This window comes from Anthonomus grandis, chromosome 14 (genome assembly GCF_022605725.1).
Source record: "Anthonomus grandis grandis chromosome 14, icAntGran1.3, whole genome shotgun sequence".
NCBI lineage: Eukaryota > Metazoa > Arthropoda > Insecta > Coleoptera > Curculionidae > Anthonomus > Anthonomus grandis.
In genome coordinates this window covers 5,214,226-5,237,000 of record NC_065559.1, presented here as the reverse complement: position 1 = coordinate 5,237,000, position 22,775 = coordinate 5,214,226, and the positions used below count along the sequence as shown (strand labels likewise).

At 34.1% G+C, this 22,775-nt stretch overlaps 1 protein-coding gene across 2 annotated transcripts in view; it reads right to left on the bottom strand.

The window, feature by feature from the left end:
• The window catches only part of LOC126744435 (coronin-7), a 44,295-nt gene extending 22,133 nt beyond the window's left edge, over window positions 1-22,162 (bottom strand). The window contains exons 1-13 of one of the 2 annotated variants that reach the window (XM_050451850.1): window positions 21,997-22,162; window positions 21,528-21,725; window positions 15,734-15,891; window positions 15,283-15,674; window positions 15,118-15,230; window positions 12,143-12,350; window positions 11,943-12,087; window positions 11,636-11,890; window positions 2,438-2,617; window positions 2,161-2,270; window positions 1,979-2,109; window positions 1,607-1,913; window positions 1,451-1,548 (exon numbers count right to left, since the gene is read on the bottom strand). In XM_050451850.1, the coding sequence (XP_050307807.1) occupies window positions 1,451-1,548; window positions 1,607-1,913; window positions 1,979-2,109; window positions 2,161-2,270; window positions 2,438-2,617; window positions 11,636-11,890; window positions 11,943-12,087; window positions 12,143-12,350; window positions 15,118-15,230; window positions 15,283-15,674; window positions 15,734-15,891; window positions 21,528-21,714 (2,284 nt within the window). In that variant the 5' untranslated portion in view covers window positions 21,715-21,725; window positions 21,997-22,162. The remainder of the gene's footprint in view (window positions 1-1,450; window positions 1,549-1,606; window positions 1,914-1,978; window positions 2,110-2,160; window positions 2,271-2,437; window positions 2,618-11,635; window positions 11,891-11,942; window positions 12,088-12,142; window positions 12,351-15,117; window positions 15,231-15,282; window positions 15,675-15,733; window positions 15,892-21,527; window positions 21,726-21,996) is intronic. The other variant, XM_050451851.1, reaches the window with a different exon arrangement.
• Window positions 22,163-22,775: the final 613 nt, after the last annotated feature.

Below are 22,775 nucleotides of genomic sequence, written 5' to 3'. Positions count from 1 at the left end.
TGTAAAAAGATAACGTCGGCAAACTTCGCTATTTACAACTTAAAAAACATGGTCAGTAGGGAATCAATAATCCAGTATTATTATGTATATGTACATTCACCCGTAGCATATGGCATATTGAAAACATCTTGTCGGACTTGCATTGTCTTATTTATTTAATGTAACACGACGTTTCGGTTGGTAAGTATCTCCAACCGTTATCAAGTGTAAACAGTTTACACTTGATAACGGTTGGAGATACTTACCAACCGAAACGTCGTGTTACATTAAATAAATAAGACAATGCAAGTCCGACAAGATGTTTTCACTGTACCATTGTCTACCACCTTCAAAAACATATGGCATATTGTTTTGGGGATCCCATGCAGAGAAAATAAAAAGAATATTTTTTATTCAAAAAAGAATTGTACGAACAATGTGTGGATCCGATTTTCGAGAGCATTGTGCTCCTTTGTTTAAAAAATTAGGAATTATGTCCATATACTCTCTTTGCTTGTAAGTTTGCTGTAATGCCTCCAAACATGAACATCTCTTTTAAATAGTAATAAAACAAGACATAGATTCAATTTTGCAGTGCCTAGACATAAAATCACTTTTATTATCCAGGGCATATTATAGCCTTGACGATTTTTTTAATGATACCTTTTAACCTGTGCTCTGACATGATTTTAGTGTTTTAGTTTTGTTACTTGTTAAATAATGTAATTTACTTCTTCTAAATTCTGTTTTATTGACAGCTTTACTTATTTTTTAATGAAATTTATCAAAAAGATGCTTTTTTTTCTCAATCTGTTTTGTTATGATTAATTTTGGTAATGTGTGTAAATTTTATGGTAAAGTGTTTTAGAAGTTATGTTTGTTTGAAATTTAAAGTGAATTTGGAATTTTTTAGTTTTTAGGATGCTTGTACACAAGATTTTGTTGTCTTACGTAATATAGCACATTTTCTTTCTTTCTTTCTTTCTTTCTTTCTTTCTTTCTTTCTAGACATAAGACAAACAGGGATGAAATGAGTCAATACAGGCGGTTCAAGCCGATATCAAAAAGGTTTTTTGTTCAGCACCCTTTTTCTTCAGTGGGTGAATACATAACTCATTTAGATAAGCTTAATCTGTTTGGCTTTAACTGTCCGTTAGCAAGTTTTTTTTAATTGCTGTGTCTGTTGGTGAAGTTAGTGTTAAGTGGTATGTCTTTTACTTTTTATCTTTATTTTACTTAGTTCTAACTATGTCAATTTCAAACTTTTTAACTATATTAATTTTAGTACTATTCTTAAATCGACATAAATAAATTTGAATAGTGTGTGTGTGATCTCCAAGAAGTAGAAGAGAAGAAGATTATTCTTTTCTAACTAAGCATTTATAAGAAAAACTTTTAATAGCATGCTAATTATTGCGACTTATATCATATGAAGGTAAACTAATAAGTAAATAATTGGAAAAATCCTTACCAAAAACAGTAGATGTCCTTTTGGGTGCAACGACCCCCTCACTCTTCTTTATTGCTTGCGGATCTAAAGATTGCTGTCTTGCTACTGGAACACTCCTTCTAAAAGTCCAATAAAAATTAATACTCTTCTATAGTTTATTCACTCTGTTTAACCCACCTATTGTTTTCCTCTTTTAGCACGTCATCCGGATTTTTCGGAGCTTTAAACGAATCTTTCCTTCTTAACAAAACCGGCGAAGAAACGCTTTTTTCTATTATAGTTGCGGGCGGCTCCTGTTGAGACTGAGATCGTTCATACATCTTCCGTCTCTCGGCTATGCTGTTCCTTTGGGCGGAATTTCTATCAAAATTACCGGACTGATCTGTCGTATCAAAATTGTCTTCGGGTTCGTTTTCCTTCGAACTGTTACGGGTTTCGAACAACTTTCTTCGTTCGGCCGTGCTGGGCGTTTTTGGAATGTATCCTAAAATTACAGTTAAAATTGGATTTTTTTAATTTAAAAAAAAAAGAAGAAGGTGGTTTTCATACCTGAATCGCAAGAAGTTTCTTCTTCCCCGCTTGAACCCGACTTGCCATTTTCCGTTTCTTTCTGGACCACTTCGTTATCGCTGGTGGGAGATTTTTCTTTCTCTTGCTCTGGCGTGATAGCAACCACTTCACTAAAAAGGATGAATTAAATTTAAAAAATTAACTATTTTTCTGCAACTCACCTTGTTGCGGAAGTGAGACCCGGTACTTGTGGAACAGCAAAAACTTTACTAAACGAGTTTTCAGTGTCGTTCAGCTTAGGCGGTGTAAAAGGTTTGGGTCCCAATCTCGGCTGCAAATAAAAGAAAAACAATAATAAAATAAAGAAGTCTTTTGGTAAAAATTTCATGCATAAGTCTAATAAAAGGAAAAAACAAATCGAAGCACACGAAAATAAAAATAATAAACGCTGTGCAAAAGACTAATCAAATGGTTTGCGTCACAACACCAAAATATAACCTTGTATCCGCCTATCGGGCCGTTGGGATTCACCGAAGTAACCACGGGGGCGCAGCTGTTTGTTCTCGGTCTCGCCACGGGTTTCGGAACACCGTTTGTATCTTCAATCGGTTCACAGACGGAACCTGTTCTGGAGCTCCGGGGAAGCGGTTTTGGGGGAATTATCGCAGCAGGGGAGTCCTATATAATTAACAGTAATAGTACCCAAGACACTAATTTTTAGTAACTAAATTGTAATGTTTTTTTCCCTTTTAGGATAGATCTAAGTGAATAATTGTATTCTGTAGTAAATTCTGTATGTTTTTCTCCAGAAATAGCTTGACAATGGCATATATCTCTGGGTACAGTAATAAACAAACGCCCTTTGATTCTGAATGGAGAATTAACCTTAGATATTAAGCATCCTTGATGATCATTTAAATGTTATCCAAATTAACCAGAAAATTCTACAATTGTTTTATTTAATTAAATGCTGTTGTTTGACAACTTGAATAGTAAGCAAATTGACAGTATTGTCAGTTTTCCTCCTTGTGGATTTTCTGTAAAAGAACTATAGGTCCAGAACCCCTTCTTTCTTTAGTTTTCAATAGGTAAAAGGGCAAATTAAGATTTTTTTTTAATTGAATTAATTATACATTTATGAATATTAGAATATGCAATAAAGTATTTGGGTGTAGATAGAATTTAAAATGGATCATCAATAATTCCATGAAGTTGCGGGATATTGCATTTCCTGTCTCGGTGAAGAACAAATCGGTGAAGCATTATCGTTGTCTCGTTAACTTATTACCGTTACTGCATGGATATATACAGTGTGTCCAAGATAATGCTGTCTACCATGAGTATCTTGGAAAACAAAATAAATACGACGATGGTTAAATTAGAGAAAAGTTGCGCATTCTCAACTCTAACAATAGGCCGGTTAGAATGTTTTAAAATTCAGAGTGGTTCCGGAGATATGCCTAAACGACCGTTGTCGTTTGTATTTTTTTTCTAACGTTACTTAAAGATATATGGAAAAACAAAAGACGTTCTCATGGCCAGTTTTAAAGCTCTACAAAACAGCTTCGAGTCGCTTAAAATGATTTAACAATAAAAGGACGCATAACAATAGATTGGGACAGGTGAAACGCCACCATCATCTAAGTATCAGATCAAGTATATTACGAATATTGTTAAATTGACACAGATCAGAAAATGTCAAAAAGTTATGCAAGAATGCCACCTTCGTATAAATAGTTGGTTCTAGAACCTGAATATTGATGTTAAAATCATCTATAATTGATAATGAAGTACATCTCACAGGATTAAGAAAGTACATCACACTTTTTTAATTTAACGAGAACTACGACTTCGGTAAGGGGTTTTTGAAAGTTTTCCTTTTCTTCAAATTCTATGACATGCATTTACATACATAAATGTTAATTTACAATTTTTATTTTTTTTTAACAAATACTTAAAAAAAAAAATTCTATTGTAAATCCCTAAAGTTGAATTAAATATAATTGAAACGTTGGCTAGAACCAAATAGTTTTCTTTAACAATTGACCAATAAACTCACAAAATACCACCTCTAATGGACAATCTTTGGTCACAAATTTGCAAGAATAAGTGCATATAATTAGTTTATACATGTTGGAGGATCCCCATTATTGTTTTCAGTCGACATTTTAACACAAAAAAAGTAAAATTTGGCCAATGAAGTAACGCCAGACTATTGACCCGTAAAGATAAGAACCTATGATGCATAGCCGGGTACCGATTTCGACCAATTCTCTCTAAAAACTGTCGGTCTTTGCCCCCTAAACTCAATAATAACCTTTTTGTAATCTTTTTCTTAGCTTATTCAATGCAGATTTTTTATATCAGACTACAGATATAGCAAAAAAACAGACACATACTACACAAATTTCTTCAATAACAAAAAATGTTCCACTATGTGTATAACCCTGAATCATGATATTGTAGATTATTTGTACTTCTCTTCACAAATTTACAAATGAAAGGAAGGGATTTGGGTATTGTGCTTGACCGCAATCTGAAATTTACGGACCATTACGGAAATTGTCATAACGGTAAATGAAAAAACAATGGGCTTAATTGCCAGATCTACTAAGAGTTTTAAGAAACTAAGAATATCAATGTGGAGTGTTATCTGAAGTTGTTCGACAGTCTGCTATTACCAAAGTTGGAATATGTTAGTATAATTTGGTATTCTCAATATAAGGATTGAATTAAAACCATTGAGTTCGTACAGAGAAAAGCAGACTATGACCACTATTTACTTGTATGGAAATTTCATAGATTACCTTTGGAAAATCGGCGCATTAGAGCTGGTCTTATATATAGTTCTTTAAAATTTTAACCAACAGAATTGATTCCCCTAAAATTCTTTCAATGCTGCCGTCGTTTGTAAATACCAGGCAAAGAAAGATATTTCATTTAGGCCACCCTACAATTAATACTCATAAAAATTCGCCCATTTACAAAGTGTGCAATCATTTTAATATTTACGCGTGTTATTTGGATTTAGACCTTTTAGATTTAAATAAATTATTGATGATAAGCTTTATGCTTCTCAGACTCAGGCCTATACATTTTAATTTTAAGTCACCCCTTATTGTTAGCATAAGAAGATAACTTGATGTTGTTCTTTTTTTTGTAGTGTTAGGTTTAACTGTTTTTGTTGCATTTGAATGTACATATATTGCTGTCTGTAATTGGTCCTGGGACTGTTGATACTTGATAAATAAAAAACACATTTTGTTGAAAAACACAACGTTGGCTGGACTTTAAATCTCGACGAATTCGTCGCTTTATTGGTGATACGATAGTTGGCTAAGATTTTGTTTTGATTTTTTTTTAGTCACATGTTTGAAGCTCGTATGCGGGAATCGTATTCGTCGAATCAGATTTTGGCCATCTTGCTTGACAAAATTGAAATTTTCAAATTTCAATTTTGGGACTGATGAAATATGTGTCATTTCATTTGCATGTGTGAGACCATATTGCACAATGATATTTGTCGCTAACGTACTTCTAAACTATTTAAAAATTAGATATTCTCTATATTCGTTTCTCATCTCGCGATCCTCCTAGCTGTTCTCGGGCTCCGATTCACTTAGAGTTCGAGACTGCTAGAAGAATAATTACCTACGAGAGGGTGAAATGGGCAATCAAGACATTCCCCCCTTCAAATCTCTGGGCATCGATGGATAACATCCATGCCTTTTGCAAAACGGGTTAGAAGTACTAACCCTACACACAGTCAAACTATTTAGGACGTCCCTTGCTCAGGACTACGTTCGAAAGTTATGGCGTCAAGTGAAAGTCGTCTTCATCCCGAAAAAGCGATTTTACAGATCCCAAATAGTACCGACCTATCAGCCTTACCAGTTTTATGCCGAAGGCGATGGAGAGGCTGATTGATCGGTACCTTAAGGAAAACATCCTGGTCAACAAACCACTGCATATGCACCAATATCGCCTATCAGACGGGCAAATCCACGGACCTGGCCCTACACCACCCCGTGAGGAAGGTGGAGGATGCTCTGGGAAGTGGCAAGGCCTGTCTGGGTGCGTTTCTAGATATTGAAGGGGCGTTCGACAACACCCCTTTCGCATTAATCTGTCAAGCACTCGAGAGCCGCGGCTCAGAACCCTGTTTGGTCAGCTGGATAGAGGCCATGCTCTCGAAACGTCATGTATCTGCCCAGCTCAACAACGAGATTGTCGAAACGTTGGCGGCTAGGGGCCGCCCGCAGGGAGGAGTATTGTCCCCTACCTTGTGGTCGACAGCCTGATAAATCTTTTAAACAATGCCGGCCTATACACACAGGCCTACGCTGATGATCTGGTAATCATTTGCCCAGGGAGAGACGCCGTCTCAATGCGGGGCCCTATGATCAGAGCCCTGCGTATGGTGGACATATGGTGCCTCTCGGGGGGTCTCAGGATTAACCCCAAAAAAGCAGAGCTCCTACTATTCACGAGGAGACGTAACTTTGGCACGCCCCCTGTTATATCTCTGAGTGGCGTGCAGCTGCATTACTCTCCAGGACAGTTCGATTTCTGGGAATCAAGTTAGATCCCAAACTTTCCCTGCACGATCATGCAGACACCAGAATAAAGAAGGCCACCTGCGCGCTATGAGCCTGCAGGCGGGCTTTCGGGCTACGAGGCAATGAGGACTGCGTACAGGCTATACGTCCTCGGCGAACAACGTGCTGGCGAGACCGGTCACGCAAAAATTTGGTCACGGGCCATACAGGAATGTCCTCTCCTTCTGATGGGCAGTGACTGCATGACAGGTCTTTTAACCGGTCACTGGCACTTAAGAAGCCATCTCCATACTATCGGTATTGCGGACAACCCGGAATGCCGATGGTGCTGTGAGGAGGATAAAACCGTTGACCATGTAATCGACCGTTGACCACTGTTTCGACAATTCAAATTCTATATTCGTTGGTAAGATTACGGTCTCGTTAAATCTGTGATTATACTTTTTTTCTCGTCAAGGCACAAAAACTAGATTCTAGTTTTTTTTTTAATCAAGCTCAAACTATATTTTACTTCAAAAGTGATTTGGAATCCGATTCGTTCAGTTGTGAGACATTTTCCCATTAACTCGTTAACAATATGTCTAGACTCTTTTGATTTATTTGGCAATTTTCCTATGATAATACAGAAAAATCAAAGAGCAATGGTGTGCAAATGCTTCTATATTTAATAAAATATACCAGAAAAAAATCGTTGTCCATAGCAAATTTTGGTATGTGATGCAAGGCTCATATTTTCCCCTGAAACCTTTAACCCCTTGTATACCATGGCTTGTTTCTTTTAACTTTTTTATTAACAATTGGGAAGGCTTCATTAAATTTATTCAAGATAGAAAAATGATTTTTTTTTAGTTTATTGTCTACATCCAAAATTCCATTCCAAATGGTACTTTGGCAAAGAGACCCAAACTTTGCAAAAAAAAATTTCCCAGTATAAACTCTAAATATTGACATGTGAAAGAGACAGTTTCCTGGTTAGAAAGTCCTGCATTTGTACAGCAACAAATAATATTACCGTATTACCTGAGTAGAGAGACCTGTAATGTGTGTTGACTGTGATTATGTTTACGATTTTTGCTTACATAATGATTGTAAAATGCGCATACAAAAAATTCAGAATGCCTATATCAGATTGGTTTATGGCTTACGTAAGTATGATCATATTTCGCAATATTTTAAAACAATTAACTGGCTTAAAATGGACAATCGTAGAATCCTTCACTTTTCCACTTTTTTGATAAAAATCATTAGACACCTACGTTTATAAGGAATAGATTGTTGTTTAGAGCAAATCTTCACGGTGTAAATGTTAGAGCTAGAAATAAGTTAACCATGCCGGTCCATAGGAGCGCTATGTTTCAGCGATCGTTTTCTTACAATGCTGTTCAGTGCTCTAATAAAATACCTGCAGAATTTGTTGACCTTCGTGCAGATAAATTTAAGAGGAAATATAAAATTGTTCTGTTTTATTTGTTTCTTACTATTTAATATATATCAAATTTGCTGTTTTTTTATAGAAGAAAACTTTTTTTTGTGTTACATTATATTTGGGAATCTTTCTTTACATATAGCATGTTGTTATAATGTTGGTCTATATGCTTCGAATACACCCTGATCTGGTTCAGTGGAGTAGATATATAAAGCTAAACTGCTCCAGGTTCAGGTACTTTACTTTTTTTTATGAAGTTTGTAATGAATTTGAATAATAAAAGACATTTATTATTATTTAATTCAAGGATCGCAAAAGATTGCACAATGGTGTGACTACTGTACTGATTCAGAAAGTCTATCTTAAAACCATCAGAAACAACAATATTAGCATTGACTGACACACGTGACAATAAAGAGTCTAATTTTTCCAAAAAAAGACCACAACCTTTAAAGGGCGATCTGTACTCTGCCAAACAGTATAAATTAATTTTTTTGAAATAGGCTATTGATAAAACATTTTAAGAAGGAAATTAAAATTTGCTATGGGAAGAAAATATTGTAGCGCGTAACTCGATTCAAACCAATTTATTTCCAACCCGTGGGAGCAATCCTACTATCCAACCACAAAAAAAATTACTAAGTCCAGACAAGCAAATTTTGTTTTAAAAGATTCAGAGATTTGGTGGCCGCCAGCTTTTAGACAGTGGAGAAGGTAGTGGGAGAAATTTTAATAAGAGCGCCACTTGATTTAAATATTTTACACCAAACCCTGATATATTATGATGGTAATATAAGCCCCCCTTAATCAAGAAAATGATGACCTATATTTATGCTTGTACCTAGGTCCTAAAGGCTCAAAAATAATTTGGATAAAACTCAAATAACAATCCATAGGTCCACCAGATTGATATAATCATCCAAGAATTTACATAGTTACTTCCATTTATATAAAAAAATTAAATTCCACTGAGATATTTAAATTTAGATAATTATTCAAAATGTAATACTGTAGTAATTTTAAGTAAATAAAAAATTGATAAAAGAATTAAGAGTTACTTGAGGTATGCTTAAGGCGAGGAATTAGTAAAAAAAAAACAAATCCGCACTGAACTACTGTTCAAGGGGAAAATCCAAAACGTGATCACGTGTTGTTTACAAGAAGTATATGTTTGGAGCCTAATTCACAATACCTCACTGGCCCTAAATACCTTTTACAAACTATAGTCAAGTCACATTAATCTAAATAAAACTTTTAAATAGTAAGGTTCGAATTTGAAAGCCTATTAATGGTATGTTGGTGCAATAAAACCTATTAACCAACAACCAACACTATGACTAAATATGTTATTTGTAGCAAATAGCCGATCTCTTACAAGGTGATCCAGGCTCAATGTCAAAATCAATTTTGTCAATGCTCGACTCAAATGAAAACCCTCAGGTTAATATTAATAGACTTAGCAAGAACCTCTTAACGTTCTTGTTTTACATACAAGAAAATAAACCCATAAAATTCAAATTAATAGATCAACCCCCAACCCTAAATCAAACCGTTCAATAAGAGAATAATAAAATAAAATGTGCAAAAACTTGCGTGTCCTCTAATCTCTTGTGTATTTTGGCTAAGGTAGCTTAACTCGACAGCTCTGGAACCAGTCAGCTACAACCAGGGTAACGACCACATGGGCAAATCGATTTCGGGCAAGTTCCAATACAAAATCGCAGAGCCACAGGACAATGTTCAGTCCTGTGTTGAGGCTCCCTTAAGCCGGTTGCCAACAGTGTTGGGATGACCAGAAGAAACCAGAGAATAGGAAGAGACCAGAGAATAGAGGAGAGAATGAGAAAAAGGAGAGGCCTCTAAGGTGGTGAGCGAGGCCTAGAGTCTCGTTTTGTCGTTAGAAAATTTCAAAATCCCATAAATGGTGTGGGAGCAGCCGACCAAATCCAAAAATATCAGGTCAATCCGAAATTCTCTCGGCTACAACTTCCCACTAGACGTTCATCAAATTAAACCCCAAAACTTGGGAGGAATATTTTTCCATTCAACCGAATTACCGGCAAGATGAACTTAAATTTTCCTTAAAACCACAAAATGTCCACTGTTCTTTCTGATAACGGGATGGCTACCGGCTGGACAAGGAACTGACAACCGACCAAACAGTGACAGGTGACACTGACAGTGAACTTGTCACTCTCTCTCTTCGACACGATCTGACCCTGCCTCTTGGTGCAAACTACGCGGAGCCTCACTCTTTCAAAATAGAAATTCCGCAATACCACAGCAAAATGATACTGCTCGGATACTAAAACATGGAAAACCAACAAAATTTTCCCAACGGGGCTACGAAATTCCAATTTTCCTCTTACGTCGCTCTGCCTGATTTATGACGCTCCGTCATCCGCCAAATGGAAACCAAACTTTAATGGGAAACAGCAACGCTGCCAAACCTCCACAACAACAAGTGTGTCAATAGTCATTACTGTCAATCACAGTCACTGTCAATCGGCTAGTAGGGTTAGAAACCAGATGTCAAGGCACGTTTATTTACTAAAACTTAACTTGAAGAATTGAAGGGAAATATAGCAAGCAAAACTGGGGAGGCCAATTTCAAATCAATTAGGATACCTTGCCCAACATGATTCCGCTATAGGAGAAAGTATTTGTAAGTTTTCCTACACTAACGGATCACCATCTAAAAGGTCTTATTTACTCCACTCATAGCGCAATCTGCGGCACAACAGCACCCTCTAGAAGTCCCTCCATACCCCAGACATCTACCGGCCTCATAGAAACTCTTGACAAATAAATCAAAGGTCAGAAAGTTCCCAACACCAGGTACATGAATACCTGGGACTAAGGAAACATAATACAACTAACTCCACCGAGGTGTGCTGACAGGACAGGGTAGGTAAATACATTCCTAAAAATAATCAAACCCCAAAAGCCTTAAAAAAAATAAATTGCATTACTATCAAACCCCAAATTCCATTTATAAAAACTGTAAATCACACAACCCTTTCAAGCCGATACCAAAAACCATAAACTTTTGCCCGAATTTATATGAAATCCCATCTTACATGCTTAGGGAAAAATCTGCATGTAACAGAATAGAATAGAAATACCACCAAGGGTCAACTCCCCTCAAGAGAATTTAGAGACAATAGAGTAATCTGCCAGAGACTCATCAAGCTTCAACCAATCAGTAAGGATTAATATATTTGGGAATCCCAGAGAATCCACAAATGACTCTAGCTTATTATTTATTTCTATGACACTGAATATTCAATAAACTAAACTCATAAAACCTTTGCACCTCCATTTTAAAAAAATTTTACCCTAATTTAATATGAAATTAAGATGGTATCTAACTTTTGACCTCAGGCAAGATTCTATTTCATCATAATTACAATCGACCATCACGATATCATTTAAAATGAGTCATATGTAAAACGGAAATAAATCTAAAATGTATGCTAAGATTACGTTTCGGGCTTATAAAACCCTTTAAACTCTTCAAGGATATTCCTGAATTTGTATGATCCATTGTCGTGAACTTACTAAAATGTTTGTTAAATTGCCGAGGAAGAACTATTGGAAGTATATTTACCACAGTGAGATAGATGATCATTTCATGAAAATATGACATCACATTATAGTTTATATAATTTAACTAAGAGAGTAGAAATAAAAATGCCTTAATAAACTCACCTTCTCCTTATCGCTTACGACATCTTCCGCAGTTGGTTTATTGATCAGATTCATCTTTTTATCCGGATTATCGAACAATTTAACCTTTTCTTCAATAGGGCTTTTCTCGTTTTCAATTTCCTTGATTATATTCTTTACGGGGTGCTTCTCTTCAACCGGCTCGGCCATTTTTGGTTTTTGCACTTGCATCGACGTTCTATTGGCTTTACTCTCTTCAAATTCTTTACGCAGATCTTGAATAGAGCCTCGATGTACCTATAAGAAACCATTAATAAAATACACAAAAAGAATCTTCCTACAAACTTACAGTAATGAGTTCTTCCCCCTTTTCCCTTTTGCTCGGATCTAAACTAATTCTTGGCAGAGGAATATTTATTTTTTCGATCCACTGATCGGCCGTAAGTTCCGTTTTGTATCCCGGAGTGTCAGGATATAAATCGGCATGAAAATCTCTAAAACAGTTTTATATCAGTTACATTAATTTAAATTAGAATAGTTACAGTTTACCTATAAGTCTTTCTTGGCACTTGATAAGTTACAGGCACTACAGAACTGCTGGTAAGTTGCATAATTCGGTTTACTTCGCCTTGCATAACGTTCAATGCTCTTTTGGGAATTAAACAAGCCCCTTTGGTCTGTTCTCCTGAATGCCTTATACCTTCAATAAGGTGAGGGTCTTTATCAGTTACTTCCATGTAGCCTATTGTGGTGTCACCTGTAAATTAAATGTTAATAACAAGGTTTGTTTACAAAATGGTGAAGTTTCTTAACATGGATCCATATTTACTGGTCCAATTTAGGAAACCTCTCTAGTTTACATATAAGTTAATTATTAAATTTTATAGGTTTACAAAGCTAAATCTGTACTACATTAATTATTTTCTTGTTGTTCTGTTATAAGCTGTTACCATATCTAGTTAGCAGAAAAATAAAAACACAACACAATGTAATGGCTGTAAATGCGGTTTGTTCTGCAACCGCCAAGTTGCATTCAACTCTTGACGTCCTTAAAGATAAAACGTTTGACTCAACTGACTGTAAGAAATCAATATTTTCTTCCAGGTATTTGACGTCCTTAAAGAAGAAGAAGGAGAAGAAATGTTTGACTCAGCTGCCTGTAAGAAATCAATATTTTCTTCCAGGTACTTGACGTCTTTAAAGAAGAAGGAGAAGAAGAAGAGAAGAAACATTTGACTCAACTACCTGTAAGAAATCAATATTTTCTTCCTGGTATTTGACGTCCTTAAAGAAGAAGGAGAAGAAGAAGAAACGTTTGACTCAACTGCCTGTAAGAAATCAATATTTTCTTTCAGGTATTTGTCGTCCCTAAAGAAGAAGAAGGAGAAGAAATGTTTGACTCAACTGCCTCTAAGAAATCAATAATTTATTTCGCGTATTTGATGTCTGTAAAAAGGAGAAGATAAAGAAGAAGAGAAGAAACGTTTGACTCAACTGCCTGTAAGAAATCAATATTTTCTTCCAGGTATTTGACGTCCTTAAAGAAGAAGGAGAAGACGAAGACACGTTTGACTCAACTGACTATAAGAAATCAATATTTTCTTCCAGGTATTTGACGTCCTTAAAGAAGAAGACACATTTGACTCAACTGACTGTAAGAAATCAATAATTTCTTCCACGTATTTGACGTCTGTAAAAAGGAGAAGACAAAGAAGAAGAGAAGAAACGTTTGACTCAACTGCCTGTAAGAAATCAATATTTTCTTCCAGGCATTTGACGTCCTTAAGGAAAAAGGAGAAGAAGACACGTTTGACTCAATTGACTGTAAGAAATCAATATTTTCTTCCAGGTATTTGACATCCTTAAAAAAGAAGGAGAAGAAGAAGAAACGTTTGACTCAACTAACTGTAAGAAATCAATAATTTATTACGCGTATTTGACGTCTGTAAAAAGGAGAAGTCAAAGAAGAATAGAAGAAACATTTGACTCAACTGTCTGTAAGAAATCAATACTTTCTTCCAAGCATTTGACGCCCTTAAGTAAGAAGGAGAAGAAGAAGACACGTTTGACTCAACTAACTGAAGGAAATCAATAATTTATTCCGCGTATTTGACGTCTGTTAAAAAGGAGAAGACAAAGAAGAGAAAAAACATTTGACACAAAAAATAGCTTCAAAGGCCTGGAATACATAAAAAAATTAATTCAAGTGGTTGGAATTTTAACATTTTTGCCAGAAATGAAAAAAATAGCCTAGGACGTTGAAAAATATTTTTTTAATGGAAGTTTTAAGGACAAAAATTACATACCTTTGAAACCAAGAAAGCTAGAGACTTGAAAATTAGAATGCAGATTCTCTGTATAAAATCATCAAACACGCGTTTAAAGATTTTTTCCAAAATTATTTTTAGACTCAAGAAATAAGCTTTAGATGTTTGAAAAATGTACCAAAATCAAGAAATTACGCTAAAAAAAATTAAATTTTTATAGGCGAAATTTTCTTTCATATCTCTAAAGCCATTAAATATAAAGATCTGAAAATAGGAACATAACTCCTTCTAACAAAATGAATAAACACTATTTCATCATATTTTCTATTTTTTTTTTTTAATCAAGAAATTAGCCGTGAAAGTAGAAGAGCATTTTTTTAATGAAATGCCAAGAGACAAAATGCTCATATCTCTGAATCGAAGCAAGATAGAGACTTGAAAATTCGAACACAAGTTCTCCTAATAAAATCATTCGAAACCTATTTCAGGATTTTTCCAAAATAATTTTAAAATTGGGAAATTAGCCGTGGAAGTAGAAAAAAATTTTTTTAATGAAATGACACAACTGCATTTCTTCCGCATATTTGACGTCCTACGTCCTACGTCCTAAGAAAAACAAGAAGTGGAAGAAGATAAGTAGTTAAACTTGCATTAATGATATTCACCTCAATTTCACTATTCATATCTTTTTACAGAGGAAACAAAGAATATGACAACAAATGTTTATACAAATAATGAATTATTATTACATAACTTCCAGTTCCAGTGATAACCTCAAGGGATATTTTGTGTTATGTTATGCAGAATAAATTAAAAAAAGGAACACAGTGCGAATCAACGAAAGGAGAAAGCATAATTTTTCCTTTCAAAATTGTATTTACTGGATCGCCATGGGACAACCTGTACAAAATGAAATATTTTGATAATAAAATAGTTTGATTATAATGAATATTCTCATTATAATCAAACTATTTTAATAGCATAGTTCCAGAAACTGCACACTGGAAAAATACTATAAAATACTCTATGGACCAACTATTCTATTCTTAGATGATTTAAGTCTAAAGATATGATCCTAAAAATTATTTTTGAAGGAGAAAGAGTTTTAATGTTTATAAAGAATTCCTCTGATAATATCTATCTCTTAGTAGTACAGGCTAATAAATGTTTTTAGTGGTTAATTTGAGATTTTTATTTTGGAAATAAAGCTTATAGTATTAGTATTGTTTTACAATTATTATTAATGATGTGACTTACCTTTCCCAGCTAAAAACAACATTCCAGTATCAGCATCATACAGTGGAATTAAAATCCCAGTCGAACAATCTAATTCTAATGTTTTTTCAGTCTCTTTGAAGTTGCGTAAATCTCTAAAATATAATTACAATAATCTTCTAAACGTTAAGTTCTAAACAAGCCCACCTAATAATGATTTGTCTCAACCTTTGTGCATCGAAACCTGTAGTTAAAATCCTATTTTGATCTCCCAACCAAACCACTCTAGAATCTTTAATGCTCTGATGACTGTTAGCTTGCTTGACACAAGGCGAATCTGATCTTGGATCAATAATTCTCACTTGCTTGTCTTTACAAGACGTAGCCAACAGAGTACCGTCTTGCTTCCAACTAACGGACTGAATCACTTCATCATGGTCAGAGTTCGAAAATAACTCTTTCTCCGTAATAAGATCCCATAAGGTTAAGGTTGTATATGAGGTAGAATGTAGTAAAAAGTCTGCGGTAGGATGGAACCCCACTGTCTCCACTCTACGTTGTTTATGAGAAAAAACACACTCTGGATTGCTAAGAGACTCCTAGAAGTAAGGCGTTATGCTTATTTTGAAAATGGGGTTTATCAAGGGGAAATAGGTACCGCAAGTCCTTCGGGTGGTATAGTCCAAATTTTAACCAAACAATCTTGGGATCCGGTAGCCAAAAGACCGTCGTGGAATGGTGAGAAGTCCATGTCTGTAACGGTGTCAGTATGCGCGTGAAGGAGCGGCATAAGTTTACTTTTTCTACCACAGTCATCTATGAACAAAAATTATTTAATAAACTTGAAACTGGTTTGAAAGGATTGCACTGTAAAACTAGTAAAGCTTTCTCGAGTGAGTATAGAGCATGAGAAGCGACATGTTTGACTTATAAAAAGTAAAAATAATAAATTCAATTGGATCTATATTAATTAAAAAAAAATTAATTGTTTTCAAAGCAACCAAAATGCTATTTATTTCTTGTAAAGGGAAACAATAGTATGGAAATGTATAAACATATTTACTGCCAAAATATTTAGGAATTCAGACATAAAAAAGATTTAGCATTTAACAAATACCAGGATCATAATGTTTTTGTTAAACTTGTGGGACCACAGGCTTTTAAAGACTTAAAATGAAAAAATAAGAAATTGAGAAAAGCAGTCTAAAATAGCAAAAGACTTAAATTTAAATAAATCCATAACTGTTCCAAAAAGTGGAAGGAAAAGAAAAACTGATGGTGTGGTGGATAGAAATATAAAGTGATTGGTTGTGCAAGATTCCTTTATTACTGCTTCTCAAGTTAAGCAGCAGTAAGGACTTGCTTCAATATCGGTAAGCACTATAAAACAAAGACTTAAGGAAGCTGGTTTACATGGCAGAAAATCCGCAAACAAGCCGTTTATCTCAAAGAAAAACAGAGAGTCTAGACTTCGATTCGCAGAGAGCATCTTAACTGGACTTACCAAAAATGGAAAAAAGTAGTATTTTCAGACGAAAGTCGATTTAAATAAAGATCCAATGGTATTTGCTGGGTTAGGAGACCAGTGAATGAAAGATTTAACCCTAAGGATACGCGACCCACCGTAAAACACGGTGGTGGTGGCACTATGGTTTGGGGTTGCTTTGGCGGGTTCGGTCTGGGTCAATTGGTGAAAATCGAAGGTGTTATGGATCGCTTTGTATACCAAAACGTATTGGAAAGTCATATGCTACCATGGGCAGAAGTCAACATGTGCTTAAGATGGATTTTTCAAAACACACATCAAAATTAGTTAAAAATTTGTGTTAATAAACTTGATGTTATGCCTTTTCCAGCCCAAAGCCCAGATCTCAACCCCATTGAGAATTTGTGGGATGAAATTGATAGGAGAATTCATAAAAAAAGGTCTCTCAAATGTGAACGAATTGCATCAGGAAATTCGAAATAACTGGAAAGCAATTTCTCAGGACTATATTGATGGACTATTAAAATCAATGGAAAAAAGGTGTGAAGCAGTTATTAGAAATAAATGATATGCTACTAAATAAAATTAAATTTATTTAAAACAGATAATTTAAATTGATCTACTTTTGACTCACATACAATTTGGATTTTTTTTAGTTTTTATATATATAAGGTATTGAAAACAAAAATTTGCAATATAAATAAGTTGTTTTACTATTACATAAAAAATAAACAGACTTATTTTCAAAAAGGAAATAAAAAAAGAAAAAAAACTAGATTTTTTAAAGTTGCTTTATACAGGGTGTAAATAAATAGATGCGAAAAAATTCAGGGGTTGATTCTTGGGTAAATTTTAAGAAAAAAACTGTATGTCCTAAAAGACGTTAATTTTGAGATACCGGGTGGTAAAGATTGAAGAAAAATATATGTTTTTTTTATAATATCTGTAAAAACCCTGTAGATATTTTAATAAAATTTGGTATGCATCAAATGGCATTTTCTGAGACTCACTAATTTTTTTTTTGTACCAGTGACGTTCGTCTAAGGTCTAAACTAAATATTTTTGATGAAAAATATGGTATGCCACTTTTTTTAATTTTTTTTTTGTTTTTGTAATTCTCATTTATTTCTGAGCAAAAATCTTAACTTTCTTTTGTCCGAGGTTGCGTATTCGATTAAAAAAATTACATCCACCTACCTAAATGTATTACGCGTTTATTATTAATAATAATAATAATAATAAGAATAATAAGCCTTTATTTCCAACAGGCAACTTGCCCAATAACAGGAAACAATTGCAAAACAATGAAAAATATAGTTAAAAAAACACACACAAACAAACCTAAAAGAATGAAAAGAAAAGAAGAGAAAAAAAGTAAAGTCACAATCTCAAAAGTTATCCAAAAAATTAGAACAAATAACTATTAATATGATATAAAAACCCAATTATAAAAGTTTAACAAGATAATCACATATTCAACAAAATTAAATTAAATTAACTGCAATATACCTACTAACTATAACTTAAACACATGGGTCTTAATCCACCAAGATATCGACAATCACATGAACCGGAGAGAAATTTATATCGCACATGTGACAGATCCGATTAAATATAGCGCATATTGTATATAGTGGCGATTTCAACAGGATGTTAGTATGAGGCCTTGGCAGAAAGAATGTTAGGGGATGTCTAGCATTAAGCCTAGGCACCATGAAATGTACACCAGAAAGAAGTACAGGACTATCAATGAATCCATTCAGTAACCCATGCAGGAATTTTACAGAGAAGATCATTCTTCTGAGATGTAATGGATGTAGATTAAAGCGTTCCAATAGTTGCCGATGATCAAACCCTCTTACCGGATATATGCCATCCTGTCTGAAGGCCAAAAACTTAGCAAATCTACGCTGAACAGATTCAAGGAGACCAACATGATTCTGATAGAGCGGGTTCCATATAATGCAGCCAAACTCCAGTTTTGATCTCACAAAGCAACAGAAAAGCAGTCTTAATGTAGATTCCAAAGTAAAACTCCGAGAACTTCTAATTATGAACCCAAGCCTTCTCAGGGCTGACTTGACTATGTTGTTGAAGTGTGGAACGAATGTAAATTCAGAGTCAAAGGTGATACCAAGAGCAGTAATTTGCTCTAATCTAATCAAAATAGTATCATTAATAAAGTAATTAAAATTTAAGGGTGTTTTTGATCTAGAGTAACTGACCACACTACATTTAGCCACATTCAAGCCTAACCTGTTAACAGCGCACCATACCTCCAATGTATTTAGACAGTTCTGAAGAAAAACACAATCCTCCAAACCATATACATTTAAATATAGCTTCAAATCATTGGCAATAGCCAGCCTATAACAAGTGAGTGACTCAATCAAGTCATTTATAAAAAAACTAAACAGGAGCGGACCCAGGTTCGAGCCCTGTGGCACACCCGACGTTACGTTAAAAAGTTTCGATTTAAAGCCCTCATATTCAACATATTGAGATCTACCAATCAAGTAGGAATGAAATAAATTAAATAATCTCCCTGAAAAACCATACTGAGTTAATTTATGCAGCAAAATATAGTGATCTATCCGATCAAAGGCTTTTTGGAAGTCGGTGTAAATAACATCGACTTGAGTATTAACATCAAGTGATTTACAGATGTGGCTAGACAGACAGGATAAGTTAGTAACACAAGATCGCCCGCTAAAAAATCCATGCTGTTCTACAGAGATGAGTTCTTTTGCGTGACTAAATAGCGACCGATTCAGGATAATTTCGAAAATGTTTGAGAAGTTACAGAGTAATGAGATTGGCCTGTAGTTCACGATTTCATCAGAATCTCCAGCTTTTAAAATAGGTATTATTTTAGCAGTCTTCCAAATTTCAGGAATTTGTTCTGTTGACAGTATTAAGTTGAAAATGTAGGTCAGCGGATCAGCCAGGACACCAATGCAATCTTTAACCAAGAAGCTAGGCACACCGTCTACACCAGATGTTAACTTATTTTTGAGTTTTTTACAAGCCAAAATAATCTGGGAAGCATCAAGGTTGGAAATGTCAAAGTGGGGCACATTATCAGACATCGACGAATGGTTAATGAAATTTGATTGTATAAATGCCTCACCAAAGAACAGTGCAAAAGCATCAACTATGTCTTGTGGGTCTTTAATTACCACGTCATCGGGTAGCCTCATCATACCAGGAATCCTGTTGCCAGCCTTCTTAGAACCAATAAAATTCCAAAAGCTAGATGGGTTATTAAAATTAATGTTTAGATGTGATTCTAATTTTTGTTTTAAACCAAATGAAAGAAATATAAATTAAATAATTAAGAAAAATTTTGAAAATGACCACCCTCTGCCATTATGCAAGTCTATACGTCGCCGCATTTGTCGACGAATCTGATAAAAAATTCCGGAAGAATTTTGAATTATGGCACATGAATTAATGATTCTATTTCTCAAGTCATCAATATCCAGTACCGGACACTGATACAAATTAAAAAAAATTAGTGAGCCTCAGAAAATGCCTTTTGATGCATAACAAAAATTACTAAAATATCTACAAGAGTTTCACAGGTATTTTAAAAAAAACATATATACATGCATTTTTTCTTGGAGAAATACTTCCCCATTTTGAAAGACTTCCCCATTTTGAAATCTATAAAATTATTTTACTCTACAAAAATTTGATGAAACTTCAGTGTTACATATTTGGATGCCAAGTGGAATGATGATGAGTCAGTTCATTTAATAAAAAATGTTTATGTCTTATGACAAAATGACTTGGTGGTTTTGAGTATGCATTGATAAATGAGAGAACATGGCACTGAGATGAGCCAAAAATCCTTAAAAACATGACTAAAAACGTCCAACCTAAGGTAGTTGATAATAATATTGAATGTTAATTCACATTCTAGAAATGTCACTAGGCATAATACTTTTTTCATTATCATCAGTATGCAACTCAGATTAATGGCAACACACTATTTATATAAAGCTTTTTTATTTTCGGCAAGTACCTCAATTTCCATACTTTTATTTTTATGTCCAAAATCTGCCAAAAAATAAATATTTTGCAGGGATAGAGAATTCTAAATTAATATACACTCTATATATTTGAACAAGAGTTTCAGTTTCTTTTTGGATACATTAAAGAGTTGAGTATTGTACCTTTTTGAATAATCAAAGTGTATATTACTTTTAGGCACAGAATAACAATAAAACTGAAGTTTTTTTCTTTTTTAAAAAGTAAACAGAGAAGTTTTTCCAAGAATACTTATAAAAAGTCTTTTTTATATTTATGTCTTGCCTTTTTTAAGCCTGAAATTTTAGAAAATTTCTTAAATGCATTCGAAAGTAACTTATTAACATTGGATCATAACATTTTATTATTGGGAGATTTTAGTTTCCTTTTTTTAATCTAAGGACAGTCAATACAGTCCCAAATCTTTAAATTTCTCTAACTCTTTCCAACTTTAAATTATTCAGTTTGTAGTGAAACATCATTCAAAATTGTGTTTTTTTTTTGACAAGTCAAGATTTGGAATCCAGTCCATTAGGTTCTTTTAACCATATTAAGCACAATGCTTTGAAGGAAATCTCACCATATATAAGTGAACCCAAAAAATGGCTCTTATTATACAGTTTTTCATACTTTTACTAGTGATTTAGGTCTATAGTATTTATTCAATTTATTGTTTACATGTATGTTTAAAAATAAGCATCATTCTCTTAGACTGTATGGAACATTATAATGAAGTAAAACATGTCCCCAGCCATTTAAATATGTTTATTGTATTATGATGAAGATCCTATGCTTTGTTGCAGTTAATTTCATATTTTAGTATCTTTGAGAAAAAAAACTGTGAATAGTACTTATACTTTTGTGGTAAAAGCAGGTAATCTTACTGTGGTACACTTTTGATAAATTGCATAGTAAAAAAGTATAATTATCATACCAATAGGTAAAACAGCTAAGCTGGAGCCAGCATGTTCCCAGTTGAAGGCCATAAATTTTGCGGAAGCAGTGATATTGTTCCCATAAGTCTGGTAAGAACCAACACAAATGTCCCGAACATAGGTCTCTGGCTTAGGGACAATAGGCGCTGCATTTTTGTACTTTGAAGCTTTAAATCGCCAAGCCATTATTGGTTAATCTAAAAACATATTATGCTGAATACAGATTAGCCACACAAAATGTCTCTTAATTGTTTATTTTGAAATATCAATTTCATCTTGACCTTGTTCATGAAGTTGTTAGGTATAAATAAACATGAAGCAAGAGAAAACCATAAATACAAACATGCAAGGGGAAAATTTATGGGGATATAAACTTAAAACACCGGAAAAGGGGTTCACACCCCAACAAAACTATCAGTGCCTTCAGTTTGTCTGGAACAGGGTTTTTCTGCAAAAAAAAACACCCACCTTAATTAACAAACTCTTTAACAACTAGAGAACAAAACGTCGGTGCTAAAAACTACGAAAAATTGGTGCATTTAACTAAAAATTATTGTAAAAACGCCCAAAATTTTCCACCCCTCTGTTTTCCCGAGCCGATTTGACAGATTCGGAAAAAACAATGACCAATGTCAGTGAAATCCACAACAAACCTCAGACGTTCTATCTTTTTTTAACGTATTGACCAAGATGAGGGGACACGAATAAACGATAGCGTTCTATCTTCTACAGTTCTTAGAAACACAACCCTATGCATCATCAATGATGACATTTATGAGTATACGCTATAGGCAACCCATAACACTTCGTGGCTACAGTGGATCATCAAAAAGTTCCTTAAAAGTTTGTAGACCATTCACTGAACAATGGTGTTAATCTCAAAATAGCGTTTTTCCGGTTCAATTTGTCTAACTAAACTAGGAAAATATGACTTTACTCCCATTTCACTCTAATTTTCAGACTTAAATAGGGATATATAAATGAGGATTCAATTTTTTCCTCTATTTTTTATATCATGGTTTCATTTTATTGGTGGTGTCTGGATAGTCTGGAAATAGTGTTTTACGGGTTTAATTTGTCTAATTATACTAGAAAAATATGACTATATTCCCATTTCCCTCTAATTTTCAGACTGAGATAGAGATATATAAATGAGAATTCAATTTGTTCCTCTATTTTTTATTTCATGGTTTCATTTTATTGATAGTGTCTAAAAATAGTTTTTTTCAGGTTTCATTTGTCTAATT